Source organism: Carassius carassius, chromosome 32 (genome assembly GCF_963082965.1).
Source record: "Carassius carassius chromosome 32, fCarCar2.1, whole genome shotgun sequence".
Lineage (NCBI taxonomy): Eukaryota > Metazoa > Chordata > Actinopteri > Cypriniformes > Cyprinidae > Carassius > Carassius carassius.
This window is the reverse complement of record NC_081786.1, coordinates 19581270-19605645: the sequence shown is the minus strand read 5'-3', so window position 1 is coordinate 19605645 and position 24376 is coordinate 19581270. Positions and strand designations below refer to the sequence as shown.

The following is a 24376-nucleotide window of genomic DNA, read 5'->3' as shown; positions in this document are numbered from 1 at the left end:
TATGTAAACAAAAACCTTTATTTTGGATGCGATTAATCATGGTTAATTAATCATGTTATTAAATACATCAAATTAATATGAATACATAAGATGTTAATAAATTAATAATAAAACGATTTAAACTATTGCTTGATCATTTTGAGGTTCTAACCAAGTTCGTTGGTAAATGATAATAATCTCTGTTGGCAGGAACTAAATTACAGGAGAAATTTAATTTCTTTCATAAATCAGTTAATCAAATAATGTTGTCACTGAAACCAGTTGTTGTCTATTTTGTTATGTACAATTTCCTTTAAAATAATGTAGAAAATAATGTCGAACTGCAAATTAAATCAATAATGTTGTTTACAAAAAAAAATAAAAAATGTAAAATATAATTTAAACTAAACTAAAACTAAAATGAAAAAAACTATTTTAAAAAATATTAAGAAATGCTATAATAGTATATAAATGATACGTAAAATAACACTTGTCCATAAATGTATTTATTTCAAATATCAGTGCGATAAGTGGAATAATGTAGTCAGCTGATGACTGTCACTAAATAAACACCACCAAAGTTGATTTAATTATCAAATTACACCGGAAAAGGTGTATATTTTTATTTATTTATGTTACTGAGCCACCGAGCGCCCCCTTCTGGAGAGAACGTTTTCTCATTATAAGAAAAAGACAATATCAAGAACATTTACCTTTCCACTCAATTTAGTTTATTGACTGCACTTCACCGATTCTTGAAGACAGGGACATATTATGCTACTGATCTAAATTAAATGGTCTTATACTATTATTCTTATAGTTGTATTCAAGTTAATATAAAGTTGCTGTACAGCTATTGTTCATTTAAATTTGAATATGCATCCTGTTTTTAATAATCAAGTTTGTCATTATAAAATGTAATGTGTGTTTCATAGACATTTTTATGACAGTAGGTAGTTAACATTATCACCCTGTTTGAAATGTATCATAACAGCTCTGCATGTCTACATCATGCTTATAACACGAGAAGCTGACATGACCTAAATTGTCCCATTTGTAAAAAAAACATTTGGGCTCAATAAAAACACCATAATCACAAAAGATGTGAACATTTCATTTAATTCACTGACATTCATTTTTTATGTAGGCCACGTTCTGTGTCCAGAGAGACAGACTGAGCATCAAAGCTCACTGAAATTAAAAGAGTTATTTTACAGACAACTGCTTTTGGACTATATCCTGCAAAAACATGAGGAAGAGCATTAGGTTTTGATTTTGACACCTGGGCTGTACTGGAATGCGCCTGATGTCTTTGCCTGTACAGTTTGTACACAATCATTAGAAAACAATTTCACCTAAAGAGTTCATTAATATACAAAAACAACTCAAAAACGAATTCATTTAATTCAGTGAAAGGCTATCGCTTGGCCAAAGTCTACCTGAATATTAGTCACGCACATGGCATCTTACGGGAAAAGTGATTTTTCATATTTTAACGTATTATGTCTGTTTTAAGGAACACAAAGGCTCTTCACAATCTGTATTTTCGCTTTAAGTGCACAATCGCGATCACTTGTTCACGTGAATCTCTGAAACTTCAAAGAAGTAGTAATGGCACATGACGGCTAAAGTCACTTGTGAAATTTCTTGCTCGGATCCTTGGCGTGATCGAGCAGAAGCTGACAAGGCGTAAACTGGTTCCCGAAGACCTCCTCAAACTTTCTCATCTTCTCCACAAGTTTGTCTGCACCAAAGCTGTCCACAAACCTGAAGGGTCCTGCAATTAGATCATTCACATCATGATGGGACTGAATGCACATTATTCTTTAAGATTTTGTGTACAGTTTAAGGATAAGTTCATATCAAAGTAAATCTAGACTTTGGACTCTCACCTCCAAGGCAGGGTGGAAAGCCGAGACCGAACACGGCCCCAATGTCACCCTCCACTGGATTGGCAAGGATTCCCTCTTGCAAACACAGAACAGCCTCATTCACAAAACGGGACACCAACCTGTACTGAATATCTGAGTCTGAAGATCTGGGTGGAGAGACAGAAAGCTGCAGTGATGACAAAAATTTTTCTTCTTGGATGAAAAACGATAAATTACCCTAATACAGAACAATAACACTGCATCTGTCCTTTGAATTGGAGCTAAAGAGTCTGAACAACTTACATAGCAGCATTTGGCGTAAGCTTGTATGACTCCAAAATCTCCAGAGCTTCTGTGTTCACATCCCTGCGTTTAAGTCCAGGCTGGTAGATGTAGCAGCCCTTACCTGATTTACGGCCTAATTGCGAATAAGGTAGAAATATTAATGACAAATTGTACCGAACATGTTAAGGTCACTAAAAGGTCGCTAGAGATTAAGCCTTAAAGGGATAGTTCACCCATAAATGAAAACTCTTTCATTAATTACATGTGACGTATGTTTCAACCGTAACTTTACGAAGCTACGAGAATACTTTTTGTGCACAAAGAAAACAAAAGTATTGACTTTATTCAACAATTCATCTCCTCTGTGTCATTTTGGAGAGTATCACACACATAAACAACGTATGCTGTTCTGTCTCAGCAGCACCACATGGATACGTTGTTTATGCTTTGATCTGAATGTAAACAATATTTTTTGAGAACCAAAAATAATCTGATCTAATCTGGATCTAATATAATCTGGAGCAGGGCCTAACCGTGACGTAAATAGACATTGATTGGCCAGACGCGTTCGAAAACGCCCTCACCCGCCATGATTTAAAACGGCGTGTAACATACTGTAAACATTGTGTCAGTTTATTTCGCAAGTATGATTAACAGCGATAGAAGGACGGACGCTGTAGCAAATGTGTGTCATTGGAGATTCTTAGTTCTCCTTTCCTTTCTTTCAATCGCTTTACATATACGTCGACATTCCATGTCCATTATTGTGAAACCCGCGAGACACAACAAAAACAAAGCTGCGATCACGGCGTCCTCCATCCTCCTCTTATTAAAGTTGTTCTTCTTTGTTAACGTTGTTGAACGCTGCACACTAATTACATCGCTGTCAACCGGCTTACGTCACATCCTAGTACACACGGTCAGTGCGACTGAAACCCTTTAAATGTTACTGGGAAACAGTTTGCGCAAAATCATCCCAGTACTTTAGTACTGTACATTTAGTTCTGGAACTAAAGCGGTGCGAAAGGCTCTTATGAGAGGGTCAGAGAGCTTTCGGAATGCTTCAAAAATATCTTCATTTGTATTCTGAAGATTAACAAAAGTCTTACATGTTTGCAATGACATGAGGGTGAGTAATTAAATGACAGAATTTTCATTTTTGGGTGAAATATCCCTTTAAATTAGTATTTAACTGCTGACAAAATAGAAAATGAACACTACCAAAATAATTAACACAGCTGTATGCAAACACGTTCACATCAAAACTGAAGTACACTTTGTCCTTAAGATAAAGAACGTACCTTTAAATCCTTTGTCCACCATGCTCTTCAAAACCTCAATATTTCCCCCTCCAAATCTGGAGCCGAAGGCCTTGCCGAGGTCTTCAGCCACATGAGCTGCCACATCAATGCCCACTTCATCAGCCAGGGTCGCAGCACCAACAGGGAAACCAAAGCCTGTGGTCAGGGAATCCAGCTTCTTGGGGTCGACACCTTCCTGTATGTAGAAAATACAAAGATCTGCATATTAGGCATGTTACTATCAAGAGTGTCATCATAGCCTGGTTTTTATGTATAACACTTTTACAGCAGAAGGAAATATACAAACCTGTAATACACGCACTGCCTCAGCCAACATGGGAGCTAAACATCTGGTGGTGTAGAAACCTGGTCCGTCCTGAAGACAAACATTGCAATTTGTTAATCCAAACATTGGATAACGGACCCATAAAAGGTACCTTTTGAAAATCTCTGTCTCACCCCGACGACGATAATGACTTTGCCTTGCTTTAGGCCGACCGCCACCGCGGAGGCCGTTGTGTCCTTGGAGGTTTTATCAGTGGTGATGATCTCCAGTAGCTGCATCTTGTCGACTGGAGAAAAGTAGTGCATTCCAATCACCTGAAACAAACAAGTAACATGTTCCAGATCGTCTCTTAACTTCACATTGTGGTCTAGAACTCAAGTTTCTTACCTTTTCAGGTCGCTTGCTGACAGCTGCAATATCTTTGATTGGTAAAGCAGATGTGTTGGTAGCAAATATACAATGTGGAGGAATCATCTGGAAGGAGAAAATATGGTTTCGTCAAAGCTTTAGTATTCAGGAGAATTTGAAATCTCAGTCTTGTTAGATATTAACTTACTGCTTCGACTTCTTTTAGGACTTTGTGTTTGATGCTCAGGTCCTCAAAAACAGCTTCGATGACCATGTCAGCTTTATTAAAGCCATTGTAGTCCAGCTGTCCAGTTAGGTTGGAGAGAAAACTGTCCCTTTCGAATGATGTTATACTCTTCTTCTTAGTCTTGTCATTTAGCCTGAAAAGAACAGAAAATGTACACAATTAAATCAAATTAAAAATAAAATAAAATATAAAAACAGAATCATTTTTCCTGCTTTCAGTAAATTAAAAATATGGCATAAAAACAAAGACAAATTTTTATTCGTGAAATTCTGGAGGGGACATTGGATGGCGTGGTGTGGAGTGTAATGACGTGTGCCATTAATCGTTTTATTTACTATATTATGTAAAACGGGAACTTGAAAGGAATATTGCAAAAGCAACTCATGTAAACACCTTACTCCGGTTTCACACCGCAAGCGTGAGCGGCGCGCGAGCAGCGCGTATTTTTTTCGGCGTCCATGTTAATCAATGAGTGCATTCACACCGGGACCAGGAGCAACGCGTGAGCGTCAAGCAGGAGCAGCGCGTGAACAGCAGTGCAGCGGGGGTTTCAGCGTCCGGTCTATTTTTGCTGTGCTGCTCACGCTCAATTAAGGTGAAAGCACACTTTTGATGGACAAAATAAATGTGATTTAACACAAAACGTGCTCAAAATGCACAGAATAAGCATGTTTTAACAACAATGCCAATGTCTAGTGTTTTAACAATTATGCCAGAAAAGAAAATTAAGTATAACAAATATGTATTTACCCATATAAACTTTTTAATTAATCGTTTTGGGTGAAAGTATGGTGTATTGTTATAAAAACAAATGTTGAAAGAATTATACCCATTGTTTGAAATGGTTATACTGTCTGCCGAACACGCTTTGCAGCCGCTGCTGTGATGCTGTACTTATACGCTTCCAGTGTGAATACTCGCGAGAGTCTGCTGCTGCAGTGACGATGTAGTTGCGCGGACGCGCTGCTCGCGCACCGCTCACGCTTGCAGTGTGAAACAGGGGTTAATCATAATATGTGACCCGGGACCATAAAACCAGTCTTAAGTGTCATTTTTTCTCAAAATTTATATTTATACATGGTGAAGAAATAAGCTTTCCATTGATGTACGGTTTATTAGGATCGGACAATATTTGGCTGAGATACAACTATTTGAAAATCCGGAATCTGAGGGTGCCAAAAAATCGAAACACTGAAAAAATAGCCTTTAAAGTTGTCCAAATGAATTCTTAGCAATGTATATTACTAATCAAAAATTACGTTTTGATATATTTACGGTAGGAAATTTACAAAATATCTTCATGGAACATGATCTTTACTTAATATCCCAATTATTTTTGGCATAAAAGAAAAATCTATCATTTTGACCCATACAAACGTTTTTTTGTAGCTACTGCTACAAATATACCCCTGCGACTTGAGACTGGTTTTGTGTTCCATGGTCACATATTGTCTTATTTCGAATAAGGTCAATAATTAGACAACTGATGTCCATGTAAACGTAGTCAATATCCTTACTACCTTACTGGGCCTTGAATGTTTCGGTTGCGTTGCTGTCTATGAGAGGGTCAGAAAGCTCTCAGATTTCATCAAGAATATCTTCATTTGTGTTCTGACGATGAACAAAGGTCTTACGGTTTTGGAACGACATGAGGGTGAGTAAATAATGACAGAATTTAAATTTTGGGGTGAACTATCCCTTTAATACTCACCCTTTATAGACTTGCTGCTCTCCACGACTGAGTCCCTCCAGTGTTGTGTCCTTAAGAATGGTGTGAATGCCTTTATCTACAGTCACTTGAGCAATGCCAGCACCCATTAGCCCTGCTCCCAAGATAGCAAGTGTTCTACAAACAGAAAATCAAGAAAAATACATTTTACAAGCATTAAAGATAAATCATTGAAGCCGCAGTCCATAAGTTTAGGCTCTTTGTCGCCATCTCTGTTTGAAACTTGCCATTGCAGTTATTTGCAGAATTTTTTTCTTTATGTGGGTTGTGCATCGGCATGGACTCAAGATGGATGAGTCTAATGTTTTGATGCATGGCTCACAGACGTGACGTAATGACGCAGTGCCATGCTCGAATTTCCCACGAAAACCTACCAGTACCACTCAAATTAGAAAACATTATTATAAGCTTACTGTTGTGAATTGGGCTAAGGTAAGGAGCTTATTTACCTACTTAAAAATTGATTCTGGATCATTTTTAACCAAAAAAAGTAACGGACTGCAGCTTTAAGTAGCTGCATTATAAATCAAGTCATGCAGCAACTGTCAATGATAACACATGATAATAGAGTAAGAATATACATACTTTACTTCCTTCGCAGGGGTTCCAAATCGATTCTTCTTGCATGTGACCTGACCGTGGTAAAGGCCAATAAGTGCTTTAGACTCAGGGGTCATGGCTAACTTGCCAAAATTCTGAAATGGACATAAGAAGGGCATATTAAATGTTAATACTCTTTCATTTTAACCACAGTCTGCATTAAACCAGTTCAAAAAATACACCTGGTCAGAAATACGAGTGAGGTTTTGAGGGGAACAAAAAAGCATGAGATGTGTAGTCGAGTGCAATAATTCATGAGACATTAAATGAAGTGTCGCAAGATTGGGGTTTATTGTAGATTAAATAATTGAAACACTTTCACAGCACCTGTGACTCAGCCAGGTAACCTGCAGTCGGACCCTGCTCCAGACCAGCCTTCACACACTGAAAGAGAAAACAAGCAGAACATACATATTTATTACTACCATGATTTATGATAACACATCACCGCTGAGCACTTAATAACAAATATCATACTTCAATTATTTTCAGTGGGGCAGGGTACAGTCCCTTGGTCTGTTTCATGACTTTCTTCTGAACTGTATTGTAGATCTGCTGTCTCACAAACGGGTAACTCATGACGTAGTCTTGAATTTCTGCAAGGAAATAATTAGCTATATGAATTTCAGTGAAAAACCAAAATTATGGTGCATAGAGGCAATAGTCTTAATCTAGCAAAAGATTAAAAGTTTTAAATCTCAAATACGCAAAAGCCTAATTCAATTGTATTATTTTAGACACATAATTGTCAACTAATTTGACTACTTCAAGCACTTACTCTGCATCAAGCCCTTTTCTTTGGTAAGTGGGATTTGCTTCTTAGCAAGCCCCCTGGCAGCCTCCACAGCTACTTCCTCCAAGTATTCAATGGTCCTCTCCTCTGGACTCTTCAATCCAGGCCCTGTTGTTGTTGTTTTTTAATAAATTAATACTTTCATTCAACATGCATGTAATAAATAGATCAAAAATGACAGTAAAGACTTTAATGCTTCTATAAAAACATATATTAAAAAATAAATACTATTCTTTTAAATTTTCTATTTATAAAAAAAAATATGGTTGCCAAAAAACAGTAAATTATAATATATATATATACACATACATGCATACATAGATATATATAAATATACTGAGTAGCATAACCATTTTCTGACAGATCATGTGAAAATATTTCACAATATTACAGTTTAACATACACAACTGCATTGTTTATTACTGTAATTACATTTTACTGTTTAACATACACATATAGAGAAACGGTTTTACCAAGAGTATCCACCAGCTGGTGAACCAGTCCCATTTTCTTGGCTTTATCTGGACGGATGCTCCTTCCTGTCAGCACCATATCAAAAGCACTGGGAAGACCAAGCTGTATAAAACACATGTGCAAGAACAATCAGACTTGAGTTGTGACGAATCAATCAAGAGAATCATTACTAAATGAATGTTGGCATATTACTGACCATTTTGGGCAGTCTCTGTGTTCCTCCAGCTCCAGGCAGAAGGCCGAGCATGACCTCAGGGCAGCCCAGAACCGTCTTCTTACTCTTGGTGGCTATTCTGTACTGACACGCAATGGCGAACTACAAAGACAAAATACACAATACCAACACATTTTTTCTGTAGAACTAAATGCTTCTCAGTTATATTATTTATTGTTTGTATAACTAATAATCATCAACAAATGATAAAACCATATCTAGAACATTTCAAAAAATTAGGTGCAACTTCCAAGTGGAAGAAGAAAATGACTACAAATACAAACAAATCCAAAAATACCTCTAATCCTCCACCAAGGCATGATCCATTAATGGCAGCGACAATAGGCTTAGGAGACTTCTCAATCTTCTCAAACATCTTCTGGCCCTCTTGAGAAAGGGAAGTGACCTCCTCTGCAGTCGTACAGGCCTGAATCATGCTAAATGCATGGTACAGGCAAGATATCAGCACTGTCTTTGAGGATGATCACAACAATCAGCTAGGAAACATATTGTGAATCCTGATACTAACTTAAGGTCTGCCCCTGCAATGAAGCTGCCGGGTTTGGATGAGATGAGAACAACGCTCTGCACAGCATTGTTTCCCCAAACCTCATCCATGACTTCTGTCATCTCCCTTTGCATTTGAACAGACAGCGTGTTGACCTAGACCCCACAAAAACACATTGTGACAGATCATAATATCATTTGAATGCATAAATGCATTGTTTCGAGATGATCATTACCCGTGCACTGGGGTCATTCATACGGATCACAGCTACATCTCCCTTGATCTCATAGTTCACATGTGTACGAGCTGAGGAAACACCCAAAAGACATGAAAATGAACAACCAATCAATACATGAAATAAATGACATTATAAAAAACACCAAATAAATGTTACACACACACACACGAGATATATATATATATATATATATATATATATATATATATATATATATATATATATATATATATATATTTATACATATATATAGGCATCAAAACAATAAGACTTTAATACAGCTTTCAATTTTGTTTTTACTTGTTTGTTCAGTAGAATGTGTTGCTTATTTGATCATTTCTGAGCAAGAAATGACATCATACATTTTTATCATGATTGAATGAAAAAATTTCATTAAGTGTAACAATAATCTGCATACCAAAAAATCTTGTCATGCATATTAAAGAACAAGAATCATTCAATGACACTGAAATACTCACAGCGCAGCCCTAAAATACTAATGTCAACTTAAATATTTATCAATCTTTGCCACAATCCTTCAGACCACTAGGTATTTGCATTATATGTAAGTTCATATAATATATATGCATGATGCAGTCCCCAAAAAGGGACATCTCAACTTTTATCCATATGCATGTATGTACATACACACACTTCAATTTTATTTTATGTAATATATAATGATTTTACCCATCATACAAGCAGCAACTCTAAAGGTCCGTCTGGTGACACCTTTATTGGATGGAAAAAAAAAAGTAAATAGTGATACATATGTGCAAAAACCACAGAAGGGTCTCACAAAGTCATAATACCAAATATAAAAACCTATAACCAGTGATAAATTACACAGAAAAACGTATAGCGTCCTGTAGAGGACATTACTCCAGAAGTACAGTCACAGGTGAACTTTAACCTAGTTTCCCCTTAACCTACACTTCAACCACAATGATAAAGTCATACACTTCCCAATGATGATAAAACATTATATAATGAATGCAAAGTGTCTCTGACTGTTAACAATTCAGACTTATTAGTCATAATGTAACATTAATTTGTATATTATGTATTAGAAACCAAGCAGCAGGTCTCTTCCAAACAGCCCAGATTACACTAGTTTTCAATAGCAGAGGGAACGACTCCAGATTAAACACGTGTATATGGATATTTATTTTTTGTAATTTACTCGTTTAGTCATGCATTCACAAATAATGTCCAGTATTAGTCACATGAGTGGGAACAGCATGTCAGTGCACGAACTCTGCTGTAAATAAAATAAAAACAGCATTTATCAACGCTAGCCTTTCGTTGCGTACACCGTAACATTATTGCAATGCAAATTGCACGAGCAAGAAACGTATACAGTCACAATTAACATTCTTCACCAGACCCTGAGTTAGTTAGCAGTTGAGCTAAGCTACTGCAGTGCAGTGTGACTGCTCTAGTTGTGGTTTATTAATGCAAGTGTCAAAGAGAAACACGATAGGGGTGTAAAGAAATGTAAGAAAAGATTGTGGATGTGAGAAGTACCTGGAAGCAGGGTATATCTTCTGGCTGTGAGTCTGGAGAGGGAACCGAGGGCTCGTATGCCGGCCATGTTTGGAGGTCAATGTGTGTGTGTGTGTGTGTGTGTGTGTGTGTGTGTAATGATGACAGACAGCAGGCGGAAGACTGGAGGAGGAGGAAACATGTCTTTGACTACACACCACAGACACAGACCTGCTGATCACGAGCAAACCACCAACCTCAGGTAATGAGTCAATGTATAAGACGTGAAAAAGATCTGTGTATTACAAATATATAATAATATATAATATGCATACACACACACATACACACACACACACACACACATATATATATATATATATATATATATATATATATATATATATATATATATATATATATATATATATATATATATGTATATATATATAATTTTAATTATATGAATATTTAAATAAATTCAGTTTATAGAATTAAATATTTCTGCATAATTATAGGTTACTAATTAAATTAGCTTCTCAAATCATATGGATAAAGCAAAAAAAGGACGTTTATTACTAACACATTTGAAATTCATTTACATTTTACTCAATATGTTATGCTGAAAATATAATATTGCGTGCACTTTAGGAAAAACTAAATCAGCAACAGAGGGACCCCCAGTTTATATATCTTCATACATGACTTTGTGCATGTGGTTTATGATCATTTAATGCCTGTGATATTAGTATCATTAAGATATTAGTTTTTATTAGTATTTTGAATGAATTTTCTGTTACATATTTATGTTTTAATTTCTAATTTTTTATTTTATTTCAGTTTTATTTTAGTTAGGTGCATAAACTAATTTAAAATAAAATGACTTGGCAACTATCTGTAATAAAATCATTTTAATTTTTGTTATATTTTATTTCAGATAACTTTTATTTTATTTCAATATATATATATTTTTTTTTATGGACTTAGTTTGCTTTAGTCAACTAATAATAACCCTGATAACTAACAATATACCCTCAATTGAAAGCCTGCAATCTTTTGTTCATCCACAAGATGGCAAACACGCAATAAAATGATCTCTGAAGGACACAGTGCGTGGGTAGGACATTAGTAATTGCACTAACTTTGTAATTTACCCGCGCTCGTCTTTATTGTGACTTTGCTGTATTTCTTATGTTGTAACTAATGTTTCTTAAAGTCATAGTTCACCCCAAATTAAAACTCATAATTTTCATTATTTTTAGTAAATATTTTGGCCGTGTACAGGTCTATAAAATGCAAGTAATTAGGGATTAAAATGTGGAGTTTCATGTAAAAGCACCATAAATAATCCATATAAACCAGTTTTGGATGGGATCAAACCCGTTCATTTATTTATGTAGGCCTATTTATGAATGCTGTCTTTGGTGATCCCGATTGCAAGGGATTACAACGTTGACAATGAATAAAAATTGCCAAAATATTAGTAATACCTGGGAACGATATTGTTGTGAGTTGTAAATTTGATAGTAATCTGCGTTTTTGCATTACCAAATATGCCCCACTCACTCACACCAAGGACAATCACTACAAAGATAACGATAACTATATTAGCACTCACACACAACATTCCGTTTATTATAAGCATGTGCTGCAGTTGCTTCCTCCTCAAGCAAGATGGATTCTGATTGGCTGTCAACATTTTATCCTTCATTTTGAAAGACATTTTAATAATAATGTAGTTCCACTGTGCTGTGGATCATTTGAAATTTACAAAGATTTCTAACACTATATCTTTATGGTTATTATTACAGTTAGTGCCCTTGCTGTGAATGAGCCTTTAGTAAGTAATGAAAGGACTAAAAAGTATGAATAAATTATATAGCTGGAATGTCATGTGTTTTCTGGAAGGTAATGTCCATAATGAAGCACTATTGTACTAATCAGGCAAAAGGTTATGTTCTTTATATTTTGTATGTGCATGTTACAGTGGTCTCATTGTAAGGCTTGTACTTTCACAATGAGTTCCATCTGAACTCGGGACCGTTCTCACATGATAAATTCGGTCATCCCCAGCCCCTTCATCATACTCTCAGTTCAACAGTCAATAGGTTCAAGTGAACTTTTCCACATTAAACCTGCTTAAGAAGCAGAAAAAAATCTCCTTAGAGATTTACAGCAATGCAAACAGCTCACTGATTGCTGCATGACTGTCAATAGCTGTCAATCAATTATGAATTGTTACAGTAGTAGACACACATCAGGTCTCTTATCCTAGAGGATTGATTTGAAGACTATGCAACGACTGAATAAGAACAATTCTCCATTGTTCTGAAACAGGGCCCTATACACTGCTTTACTGATTGCATCACACTGCCCTCATTAAGTGCTCCCCACCCTTATCCCAATACTGTTGTTTCATAACAAACATCCCCTGATCCTCCACATGGCCATGCAAGAGTAGAAATCTATTTAAGGAATTCAACCTACAGTCACTAAAGACTTATCTCAGTGTTTGTGTACTTTTGTATGAGTGCAGTGGGTTCCAAGGTCCATTAAAGACATGATCTGTTTGTACAGCTGTGCAAGGAGCAAGCTGTCATTTTGTGTGAGAGGACACCACTTACTGCTGCATCTCAAGTTTAAATCAGCTGGATGCCTCATAAACCAAATAACAGAATATTAGGTTCATTTTGCAGCGTTGTGCAAAGACATGTTCTATAATAATCCTAATCTTAATTTTGAATATGTAAAGTGACCTTTAATATCTATCTATATAGCAATCAGTAATAAACAACATACAAAATATGGATAAATTTGCATTCAGTTTTTATAAATCAGGTTTACATATTGAACACAGCATTAAATCTAATCAAATATACTTCTGCAGTAAGCAGGTTCAGTCTTAAAAAACACACTAATATGCCAGGAATAGGCATATTTTTGAAATATAACAAACTATTTATGAAAAAACAAAAATTTCAGCTATTACTATGCATCAATATGTCTTCATTTGTAGAAACGTAAAGTGACCTTTATTACCTATCTATCTAGTAATCAATAAGAACAAATAAACATAAGAATAAACTTCATTTATACTATATATATCAGGATTATATACAGAACACAGCATGAACTGATGAACTGAATGTTGTTGGGTTTAACAAACCCAGCTCTCTAAAATATATACTTCTGCAATAAGCAGATTTGAAGTAGTCCAGCCAATTGCCCTAATTTTTCCTGCAACAATCAGCTATGAGCAAACGGACATGTGCAACTCATGCAATATAATGTCCTTCTTGACCTAAACCGTTGATTCCATCTCCGTATGTACAGTATCCTCCACTTCTTTTCGATCAGCCCATCCTACAGTGTGCCTGCAGGACTCTTCTTTCCTCTTAGTCAACTCCGACTCTGGCTTAGCCCTCTTAGTGAGATTACAACATAGCTTGGGTTTGCATTGACTTCGGCAGGAAAGCTCACACTGTGAGTCACCAGATCCTTCAGAAATGGGAGAAAATTCTGGCTGGACAGTAGTAGCATGGATGCCTTCATCGTGGAAGATGTCTTTAATGCGTTTGGCAATATCCATGTAAGAAGCTGGATCCGTGCATTTGATGTGAGCGGTTGCAATAATGCGAGACCCAGCCAGCTGCCAGATATGCAGGTCATGAACGGCCTTAACTCCATCCAAGCTCCTTAGCTTCCCATTCAGCTTGTGCATATCAATCTGTTTGGGGACTGTTTGTAGGAGAATCAGAGCCGACTCCTTTAGGAGAGGGAAAGTTGTGTAGAGCAAAATACACACCATTATTAGACACAACGTTGGGTCCAGGTAAAGCACCCAGCATGGGCCGGCCACAGACACAGTTCTGGGCATCCTGTCGGGTGTTTTGGATATGCTCAGGACTGTGGTATTAACATGTTGGTGTTCAGTCAAGTGGCTGCTGCGGCAGGGGTTGAAACAGACTGTGTCGCTGTGACATGGCGTCCACACAAAAGTAAAGATCAAGGCGTTGACGACCACAATGACGGACCCTAACGCGTCACCGAGCACGTGCAAGAACACCCCACGCATGTTCATCTGGGAGGCCGACTCAGAGCTGTGATCCAAGTCCTCCAACGAGCCCTTAGCAGTGATTCTGAGGTTTAGGCTGTCTGGAAAAGTCAACAAAATGAGCAGAAAAATTATTTTCATTAGGTTGTGTGCATAAAAATATGGCCAAGCTATTTCTTTGAACTTATACCAGGGTTTTAACACTTTAAAACATATATATATATATAATTTTTTTTTTTAAATACTAATATAGATTTTTCTGCACTAAAAAGGTAATAAAAATAGAAGAAAATATTTACCACAGAAAACTGGGTTGACTTTTTAAGACACCGTTCCACACTTTCATTTCCATGTTTTTGACTGGATACCAATTTCTAGCTAAAGTACATGTACTTCAATTTCTACACTGCGAGTACATGTACTGTAAAATACAGTGCAAAAATGATGTTGACTATATACATTTCCATGATCGTTTTATGATCTTATTAATTCTGATGACTATTCCAGGCTTGGAAATCACACTTTTGAAATTCCCTGATATTCCATGATTTTAAAGACAGGGTTCCTGCACTTTCTGAATTTTCATGTAATTCCCATTACTTTTCTGTTCGTGCAAATAAATAAAAATATATATATATTAATGACAAAAAATAGTTCACTACAGACATTCCCTTTACGTTTTTTAAGGATTTTTGTTTATTTATTTTAAGATTTTTTTGACATTCCCTGATATTTCAAAGTTTTCCAGGACTATGGGAACATGACTTTTTTTAAAATATGATTTTAAATCTTTTTTCCCCTAATATTTCAAGGTGTTCAAAGAATGTGACAATCATTCATTTATATATATGTGTGTTAAATTAAATATCATAATATAAATAAATAAATAACATTTAATACAATATTGTTTACAAATAAAATAAATTGTAATTGAAATCGAATACCTGATTTTAGATCAGAAGTTTGGTCTCCTGGAGAACTGTTGCTCTTTATCATGAAATTGTATTCTTCTTCGCGTGTCTCTGGTTTTTCATACTCTCTGCGATTTGTCTTGTGAAGATGAGAGTGACCCCCGTGAGAGTGTCCGTGCCCACCAAACCCTGCGTGTCCGTGGAACAGGAAGAGACCGAGCACATTCACCAGGAGCCCAGCAACACCCACCCAAATGACCACGCGTGGGTTCTCGATCTCGTGAGGCAGCGTGTAGCGCTCCACGGCTTCTAACACAATCGTGAAGCAGAGGGCCGTCAGAAACACGGCGTTCACTAACGCTCCCATCACTTCTGCGCGGATCCATCCATACGTGTTTTTACTCGAGGCACGGGCTGTCTCCGCAAAACTCACCGCGATTAAAGCCACTATCAAAGCTATTACATCCGACAGCATGTGAAAAGAGTCTGACAACATCGCGAGAGACGCAGTTATCCTGCTTACCACAACTTCAACAAAGAAAAACGCAAGCGTTAAAGACAGCATACACACCAAACGCAGACGGTTCTGTCCCAAACCCATTCTTGTCTTTAACAGCGAAAAAAAACTAATTCGTTTATTTTAGTACTTGTAATAATTTGCATTTTAGTGACAAAAACGGTTTTAGATGTCTATGGCATTAACAAGATATTAATGTTGAAAATAAACACGTTAGTTAACGCTGTTGCTATTGGTTGCGCGACGCACTAGAGTATTCAGCACAGCGAAACATTCATTCATACTTCTAGACAGAAACACCGGCCGCTATAGACTGATGATGGAATAAAAGACGCTCATGAATCTTCAGGACAAGTTAAACGAAACTTGAGACTTTGCACCCGGTAAAGTTCTCCACACGGTCCGAGCGGGGACGCGCAGTCCCATTGGCCGAGAATGACTGAGCGCCGGAGTCACGTGGTCAGGGAGAACACATTCTGAAGCCGCTCGAACAATGTAGATCATAGCAATCAGTGCAGATGGATGGAAATTACTCCAAAGTGTGCACAGATTAGTCACATTGGTAATAAAGAAATACTATCATTAGCCATAAACTTACTGATTGTAATTCAGTCACATAAGCGTGATTGTCAAGCCTGAAAGTTCAGTATTGTGCAGTAATATTAATCATGTTATGTTCGAAATATTATTTCGACTATATTTTATTTTTGGACCCGAAATTCTGAGAAAACCAAATGCAGGCAGGCAGATAGATAGATAGATAGATAGACAGACAGACAGACAGACGGACAGATAGATTACATAAATAATACAATGATGATGAAACAAGGATTATTATATAGCATTTTTGTGAACGTATATTTTGCAGCCCCCATCTGTATATGTAATTAAATTACTATCTATCTATCTATCTATCTATCTATCTATCTATCTATCTATCTATCTATCTATCTATCTATCTATCTATCTATCTATCTATCTATCTATCTATCCATCCATCAATCCATCCGTCCATCCATCTATCTGCCTATATTATAGCATATACTATCAAATAATATATCAAATAGCCTATGGAATAACATGAAATTTAATTTAGCTGTAAAAAAAAGCTGGTTTCATTGTGATTGTGTGTCACAGTGTGTGTGTGTGTGTGTGTGCGTGCGTGCGTGTACCTCTTCCATCTTTATTTGACCCTCTAACTCTAGCACTCTCTATTCTTATTCTGTTCTTAAAAAAGAAAATGTCCCTTTAGACTTGCACTCTACTTATTTACTAACAGCTTGTTTTCTCTAAAAAAGAAAAGAAAAAAGAAACTAACACTACTGCTCTAATCATTTTGTATTTTACACACACACACACACACACACACACACACAAACACACACACACACATGTGTACATATATATATTTTATTTATTTATTTTTTATTATTATTATTATTATTATTTATTATACAATTAACAAAAGAAAAAAAGGCATCTAACACTGGCTTGCTCTATTTTTTCCCTATATCTTTCTATTTTATTTTTTGTTTTCTTTGTATTTATTATATGATTTTAAAAACCTTGCTATATGTACTGCATTAAGCTAACTGAGATTTGTTATAGCACTTGCATTGCTCTTTTGTTGATTTTTATTGCTTCCATTGTCCTCATTTTTTAAGTCGCTTTGAATAAAAGTGTCTGCTTAATGACTAAATGTAAATGTATATATATATATATATGTTAGTATTTTAGCATTTATTATCACCATCGTTATATTTTTATGGTAACGTTTCCCCTTGCAAATTTAAGTGTATTAATCTACATAAATTAAATACATTTTTGAGCTATTAAAGGATTTTGACTCCGCCCAAACCCTAACAAACATGAAGGTTAAGTCACATAAGCCTAGTCCAATTTTTGACTATAATGAACTCTTTCAGCCATATACCATTTTTGTGCTCTATTACTTATAATAACTTAATCACCAATAATCTCATAATTGAGTGATTATAACCTGCACACCGAGTGCGTCAGCACATCACGCAGAGAAGAAACATCCTCTACCTATCAGATGCGCGCTCCGTCTATTGTCTGTGAGGAGCAGGGCGTGTGCCGCCGGTGGAGCAGCAGATGCGCGCGGCTCGGTGCATCAGGAGGAGTATAACGATGGCGTTGGACCAAGATGCTCTGCACTCCTGTTTTCATAGGATGGACATACATTTACCGCAATCAAATGCGTATGTGAAGGCTGCATGTGAATGTGCGTATTTCATTTAATCCTTCCTCGCATGCATATATATAACATAGCAGAATATTAAAGACGCACAGTCTTTTTCATAGAAATGATGAAGAGAAATAGCCTATTGCGTCCGCGATCCATGTCGATTGGCAAGAAATCAGAGGCGGTGAAGGTGGTGGTTCGTTGCCGCCCTTTAAACAAGAAGGAAGAGGCAAGGAATCAAGAAAGAATTGTTGAAGTAGATGTCAGATTGGGACAGGTGAGCGTGCGTAATCCCAAATCATCCGGAGGCCTCTTAAAATCATTCGCGTTTGATGCTGTCTATGACGTGGGCTCGAAACAAAACGAGCTCTATGACTATGCATGCAAACCTCTTATTGACTCCGTTTTGCACGGCTTCAACGGAACTGTATTTGCTTATGGGCAAACTGGCACTGGCAAAACATATACAATGGAAGGTGTGCCCACAGACCCCGAGAGGAGGGGAGTCATCCCAAATTCATTTCAGCACATTTTCACTCACATATCCAGGTCTCAGAACCAACAGTATCTCGTGAGAGTGTCTTACATTGAAATATATCAAGAAGAGATACGAGACCTTCTCTGCAAGGACAACAATAAAAAACTGGAGCTCAAAGAAAATCCAGAGTTGGGTGTTTATGTCAAAGATCTCTCATCTGTGGTGACTAAGAACATCAAGGAGATTGAGCATGCCATGAACTTGGGGAACCAATCAAGATCTGTCGGATTTACCAAAATGAATGAGCGTAGCTCCAGATCTCATGCCATTTTTGTCATAACTATTGAATGCAGTGAAATGGGAATTGATGGTGAAGACCACATTCGTGTTGGAAAGTTAAACTTGGTGGATCTGGCCGGCAGTGAGCGGCAAAGCAAAACAGGCGCACAGGGACAGCGGTTTAAAGAGGCTGCGAAAATAAACTTGTCGCTTTCAGCTCTTGGAAATGTTATCTCTGCTTTAGTGGATGGGAAGAGTACCCACATACCCTACCGGGATTCCAAACTCACCCGGCTGTTACAGGACTCCCTCGGAGGCAACTCAAAGACCGTTATGGTGGCCACTGTTGGACCAGCTTCATGCCACTACGATGAGACGCTCACGACACTGAGGTATGCCAACAGAGCGAAGAACATCAGGAACAAGCCAAAAATCAACGAGGACCCCAAAGACGCCCTACTCCGTGAGTTCCAAGAGGAAATAGCCCGTCTGAAGGCGCAGCTCGAGGAACGAGGGATGCTGGCGAAAGAAAAGAGGAGACAGAGGAGAAACAGTATGAGGATGAAGAGGAGCATGAGCAGTGGAGAGGTGGAAACTCCAATGGATGGAGAGGTGGGGGTCGTAGAGACCGTTCAGGAGGAGAGTGTGGAAGACTATTGGTGGAAGCAGCAGATGGCCAAGACCTCTGCTAATTACAAGCCTGACATTAGCAGGAAACTTGGCACCGTAGATGAGAAAGCTAAGACTGTGGTAGAGTTGCTGAAGGAGCAACAGTCTATGGAAATTTTGATTGAAAAATACAAGGTTAGTTCTTTCCACACAGTTTTTTTTTCCTCATGCAGATTATAATCTAAACCACATCATATACTTTGTGCCATGTTTTTTATAGGCTATGGAAAGTAAGCTTCTGGTTGGAGGGAAAAACATCATTGACCACACCAATGAACAGCAGAGAACGCTGGAACTGAAGAGGCAAGAGATTGCTGAGCAGGTGACCGTAGTGCAAAAGTAGCCATATACATAGTAATTATAATAAAAAACAACATAAAAACACTTGAAGAATCAGAATCTCTTATGTGTGTGTGATAAATCCTTCTAGGAAAGAATGGAACGAGAGATGCAGCAGCTGATGTTTGAACAGGATGAGGAGACAATTGAACTGAAAGAGACGTTCACCACTCTACAGCAAGAGGTGGAATTTAAGACCAAGAAACTTAAAAAGGTACATAAGGTCGCTCACACACACACACACACACACACACACACACACACACACACACACACACACACACACACACACACACACACACACACACACACACACTGCTCACTGTTTTTGTAACAGAATGAAATGTAAGTCTAGCACATTAGCACATTATGTTAGACTTACGTGTAAGGTATACTTAATTCTGATTATCTTTGAAAAATGTTTTTATATAAAAGTGGTTCTCAACCAGGGGGTCGGGACCAACTAGGGAGTCTCCGAAAACTTCCAAGGCTCCAAAAAGTCTTAAATGTATTTAAATTTAGTATAAAAAATTAGTTTAAGTTTACATATTACCTTATGAGTACAGGATGTTCTTTGAATATTATCAAAGGTGGGCCTTGAGTGATAGCTAAACTGTATAACTGACATCTACAGCTACTTTTGATTTAAATCTATATTTTATGGCCAGATTTTTTATTTATATGGCATGTTTTCATAAATCTTATAATGTACAATAGGCACAATAAGCAAGCTCTTGATAGCTGGTTTATTTTGAGATAATATCTGGTTAATTGTACATTATCCCTGTCAAAATTGGTTCATGGTTATACTGTAGGTATCATGGGTCTTCATCAGGCATGGCATATTTAGACTGATATTTAGTCCTTTAGACTACCTGCTTAAAAGGATACTCCACCCCAAAATGAAAAAATTGTCAATAATCACTTACCCCAATGTCGTTCCAAATCCGTGAAAGCTTTGTTCGTCTTCAGAACACAATTGAACATATTTTGGATGAAAACCGGGAGGCTTGTGACTGTCCCATTGACTGCCAAGTAACTTACACTGTCAAGGTCCAGAACAGTATGAAAAACATCGTCAGAATAGTCCACATGCCATCAGTGGTTCAACCGTAATGTTATGAAGTGACGAGAATACTTTTTGTACGCAAATGAAACAAAAATAATGACTTCATTTAATAATTTCTCTCCTATGTGTGTCTCTTCTCACCATTTTGGAGAATACATGTATCTGCTGAACGCAGGCAGCTATGCTCTTCTGTGTCACAGAGGAGAGAGAGTGTACTGTTTTTTATTCAGTTCTTTAAATTATGTTCACAACATGAGTATTTGATGCTCATAGGAAAATCAAAACTAACCCTGTTTAATACAGCAGACATTAGTTATGTTAAGTGCTTATATTTTAGTCTTATTTTCACCCCAGTCAACACTGCATTGGTTGTTCATCTCAGTTTTACAGTAAGCTGCAGCTGGTGAGGTCTGAGATTGGAGATATCATCAATGAACATGTCACAATGAGGCAGGAACTGGAGCAGACAATGAATGAGCTGACAAGAGAGATGAAATTCAAGTATTTCCCACCTGTCCTCAGATTTATTCTGAAATAAGCTATACAAAGACAAAACTACTGTACATGCTGTGATGGTTTTTTTTTTTCACTTGTCCCTTTGAATTATTTTACCAGAAACCTGATTATTGAGAACTTCATTCCTCCAGAGGAAAAGAATAAGATCATAAATCGTCTCCACTTCGACAGCGAGGAAGACCAGTGGAAAGTCTTACCTCTTCTTCCTTCTGAAAAGTATGTAAAATATCAGCTTTCTTCCTAACATTACAGTAAAAAAAAGATGATGTTCTTATCTGATGATATTGTATTTTCTCTCATTTTCCAGTAACTCCCCTCTTGTCCGACGCAGGCCAACTTCTGTAGTGGGACACAAGAGACCAATCAGTCAATATGCTCAAGCTGCTGTGTCAACCGGGTCTCCTTCTAGATACACGGTTGGTATTGTACAGAGATAGTCATTTTAAAAAAATTCCCAATCATTATGGAATAAAACATATTACTTTATTAATTTTTTTAAAGCTTTTTGTTTAAATCTTTTGCTCAACAAGGCTGCATTTTCAGTTGCAATCAAAATTATTCAACCCCCAGAGACTTATCCAGAATTTTATAAAAAATGGCATCTATAACAGTTTACTGGCATAATAAAAGTGATAATGTCAGTATATAATGTAATATATATATTTTTTGGTAATACGCTATGTCATAATTATTTAACCCTTATTCAACATTTCTATTACTTATTATTATTATTATTATTTTTTAAATCACTTATTTGTTAAGTCACTTATTTGTTATTTCAGCATCATTACTCCAGTCTTTAGTGTGACATGATCCTTCGAAAATCATGATAATGTTCTGATTTGGTGCTCAATGAAAATGTATTCTTATTATTTAACAATTAATTCTTGTGGAAGCCATGATATATTTTTATTAGTCTTTGACAAATAGAAAGTTCAAAATAACAGCATTTATTTGAAACACAAATCATTTGTAACATTTGATAAATATGCTGAATAATACAATGTTTTTCTTATTAAATAGTAATGATAAAACTTGACCCCAATCTTTTGAACTGTAGTGTATAATCTTGTAAAAATCTTTTGTTGCCCCAGGCTGAGAACATTATGCTTCTGGAGCTGGACATTTCTCCACCCACCATGGTGCCCCTGGATCTTCAGAGGTCAGATATAAGGACTCAAGACTTGATACGTGACTTTGGCCATTATAGAAAGCGGACGACCGCATCCCGGGTCATGAAAGCCAGATCGTGGTGAGTACCCTGCACATCATCTATTATTCAGCTGCTCCCAGGAAAGCTGAAATGAATTGTCCGCATTTAAACCTTGTTCTTTTCTTACTCCTCAAGGTACCAAGGGCCAAGTCAATCTGCTTCTTCATCAGCCAGCTCCATGGCCCCTGGGCCCCAATGCCCAGCTTCGATGGGGGCTTGTGCAGCAGCCTACCAGCCATGAGCCTGTACAGTATGCTACGCCTGCAAGCATAGAAAGCACTAAATTATTCTTTGCACTGTTTTTATGAGCTTTAAATGATGGCATTAGTTTTTTTTTCATCATCTTGATTTTTTAGCATCAATGCTTAGTCCTTTTAAGCACAACTGTCTCCTGTATACTTGAAAACGCTAGTGTATCCTGTTTAAGCTTGTGATGTCATTCTTGAACAGCAATGCGAACAATAAATGGATCACAAACAAACAATCTCTCAATGTTTACCGCACAACAAGAAATACAATCCTGAACTGTACAAACGTGAACATCAAACCATGACTTCATACAAACAGCATCTGAAACACTAATGCATTGAAGGTCATGTAAAGGGTTAAAGAAAAAGCATAGAAGGAGTTTGAATAAGAAAGCCAGTATACCATAGATCATATGACTCTTGGTTACATACCATTGTAGGCCACTTTAGCTTCAGTGCTCTGGGAGGTTTATCACAAGCTCAGATTAGGCCAAGGGGGCAAGGTTTAACCTTTAAAATTTGAGTTTACTCAATTCATTTGTGTTAAAACTATATGAATCATTGACATAACCAGGCAGTGGATCTGTAGTTCCCAAAATGCTTTGCAAGGAGAGTAAATTTAGGATTAAGCATTTGTTACTTCTTTTTTTATAAAGTAAAAGCCATGTTAGTGTTTAATGTTTAGTTATATTTAGAGTAGTTTTTGTAAGGTTTTTGAATTTTGTGGTTTGTCCATTATGCTGAAGAGTCTTGCATGTAGGCTGTGGGCAGAAACTGTGAAAATTAATTAAATAATATTAAAATAATAATATTATGTTTCTCCCACTTAAGAAAATTTAGTTTGATAAAATAAGATTGATTTAAACATACTAGAGTAAATGAATTAGATCTAAGCCAACTAAAAATATTAATGTTGAATCACCTGAATCAAATTGTGTTCAAAATATTTTTAATTTTTGTTGGAGTGTAGGCTACAGCAAAGAGGATAAAATATATCACTCTCATAATTACAGTGGATAGCTGTAGCCTATCTAATGTTGTGACTGTATTAATTAATTTTAAATCTACTAAACATAATTCATCTAATAACCAAAACTGTTAATATTTTATGACCTAAACATCCCAACATTGGTGAAATTTTTACTTGAAACTTATGCTTGTATTTTTTATTTAATTTTTTAAATTAAAATATGCCACTTGGTTTTTGTTACTTAGTGTAATGACATAAATGCATCGAAAAGTAAATACATAGCATATAAAGTGTCATATATTAGCCATCTATTGACCACTGTAATCTAACTTGTGAAAGTCCAAGACTGTAAATAGCAGCTGTTACATGCATCGCTTGTCGTTTGACCGGAATAAACACTGTATAAATTGAAACTACGAGTAAGCGTGTGTATCTGGTTTGAGTTTGAAACGTTTATACAATGAAAACAATGGAAAGAGACAGACAAGCCTTAGGTAGGTGCTTTCCCCTAAACTGTCATCGTACAGTAAGATGACGTTTCCCAGAGGG

The 24376-nt window shown here is 36.7% G+C and overlaps 3 protein-coding genes across 3 annotated transcripts; 1 reads left to right on the top strand and 2 right to left on the bottom strand.

The window, feature by feature from the left end:
- Positions 1 to 1080: 1080 nt before the first annotated feature.
- hadhab (hydroxyacyl-CoA dehydrogenase trifunctional multienzyme complex subunit alpha b) lies at positions 1081 to 10530 on the bottom strand. The gene is made up of 20 exons (XM_059520691.1): positions 10401 to 10530; positions 9564 to 9605; positions 8871 to 8941; positions 8657 to 8790; positions 8426 to 8564; positions 8110 to 8229; positions 7913 to 8015; positions 7425 to 7547; positions 7124 to 7242; positions 6974 to 7030; positions 6632 to 6741; positions 6029 to 6163; positions 4279 to 4450; positions 4110 to 4196; positions 3896 to 4036; positions 3744 to 3812; positions 3437 to 3632; positions 2154 to 2268; positions 1872 to 2017; positions 1081 to 1756 (listed from the first exon to the last, which is right to left on the bottom strand). Exons 1-20 carry the CDS (start codon positions 10465 to 10467, stop codon positions 1611 to 1613), a joined length of 2292 nt encoding a protein of 763 aa, XP_059376674.1. The 5' UTR covers positions 10468 to 10530; the 3' UTR covers positions 1081 to 1610.
- Positions 10531 to 13102: 2572 nt separating this feature from the next.
- On the bottom strand, positions 13103 to 16254 carry slc30a1b (solute carrier family 30 member 1b). Its single transcript, XM_059520690.1, has 2 exons — positions 15357 to 16254; positions 13103 to 14513 (listed from the first exon to the last, which is right to left on the bottom strand). The coding sequence occupies exons 1-2, from the start codon at positions 15922 to 15924 to the stop codon at positions 13660 to 13662; spliced, it is 1422 nt and encodes a 473-aa protein (XP_059376673.1). The 5' UTR covers positions 15925 to 16254; the 3' UTR covers positions 13103 to 13659.
- A 1648-nt stretch (positions 16255 to 17902) lies between these two features.
- On the top strand, positions 17903 to 22885 carry LOC132112927 (kinesin-like protein KIF3B). Its single transcript, XM_059520689.1, has 8 exons — positions 17903 to 19607; positions 19693 to 19794; positions 19903 to 20025; positions 21263 to 21381; positions 21496 to 21612; positions 21704 to 21812; positions 22491 to 22648; positions 22745 to 22885. The coding sequence occupies exons 1-8, from the start codon at positions 18168 to 18170 to the stop codon at positions 22848 to 22850; spliced, it is 2274 nt and encodes a 757-aa protein (XP_059376672.1). The 5' UTR covers positions 17903 to 18167; the 3' UTR covers positions 22851 to 22885.
- The last annotated feature ends 1491 nt before the right edge of the window (positions 22886 to 24376 follow it).